Source organism: Theobroma umbraticum, unplaced genomic scaffold, assembly GCF_002168275.2.
Source record: "Theobroma umbraticum cultivar Fairchild unplaced genomic scaffold, ASM216827v3 scaffold_81.0, whole genome shotgun sequence".
In the NCBI taxonomy this organism is placed as follows: Eukaryota; Viridiplantae; Streptophyta; class Magnoliopsida; order Malvales; family Malvaceae; genus Theobroma; species Theobroma umbraticum.
This window is the reverse complement of record NW_018397268.1, coordinates 3,978,360-3,978,624: the sequence shown is the minus strand read 5'-3', so window position 1 is coordinate 3,978,624 and position 265 is coordinate 3,978,360. Positions and strand designations below refer to the sequence as shown.

General features: G+C 30.6%; 1 protein-coding gene across 1 annotated transcript in view; it reads left to right on the top strand.

Annotated features, from left to right (window-relative positions):
* Nucleotides 1–66: 66 nt before the first annotated feature.
* LOC110425532 (uncharacterized) overlaps nt 67–265 on the top strand; it is a 2,283-nt gene continuing 2,084 nt past the window's right edge. Inside the window, exon 1 of the mRNA XM_089785127.1 lies at nt 67–138. Within this exon, the coding sequence (XP_089641253.1) occupies nt 67–138 (72 nt within the window). The remainder of the gene's footprint in view (nt 139–265) is intronic.

Here is a 265-nt window from a genome sequence, read left to right as displayed (position 1 = left end):
ATTACTGGCTTTTTGCTTGGCGCTGTCATCTTCTCTTTTGCACGACTATGTTGAAAGATTGAAACTATGGACGCTCATATAATGGTAATGCCACTCTTGTATTTATATAAGTATAAAATTTGTTTTGCTTGTAACCAAGTAATATAAGGAAAAGGATTGAAAAAGGTACAATAGTCACGGACGTTTGAATTTAAAGTAAGAAACTTTTAATCAACAATTAAAATGCTATTATCAAAGAACTCTATTCCTTAACAACTTCAATGAT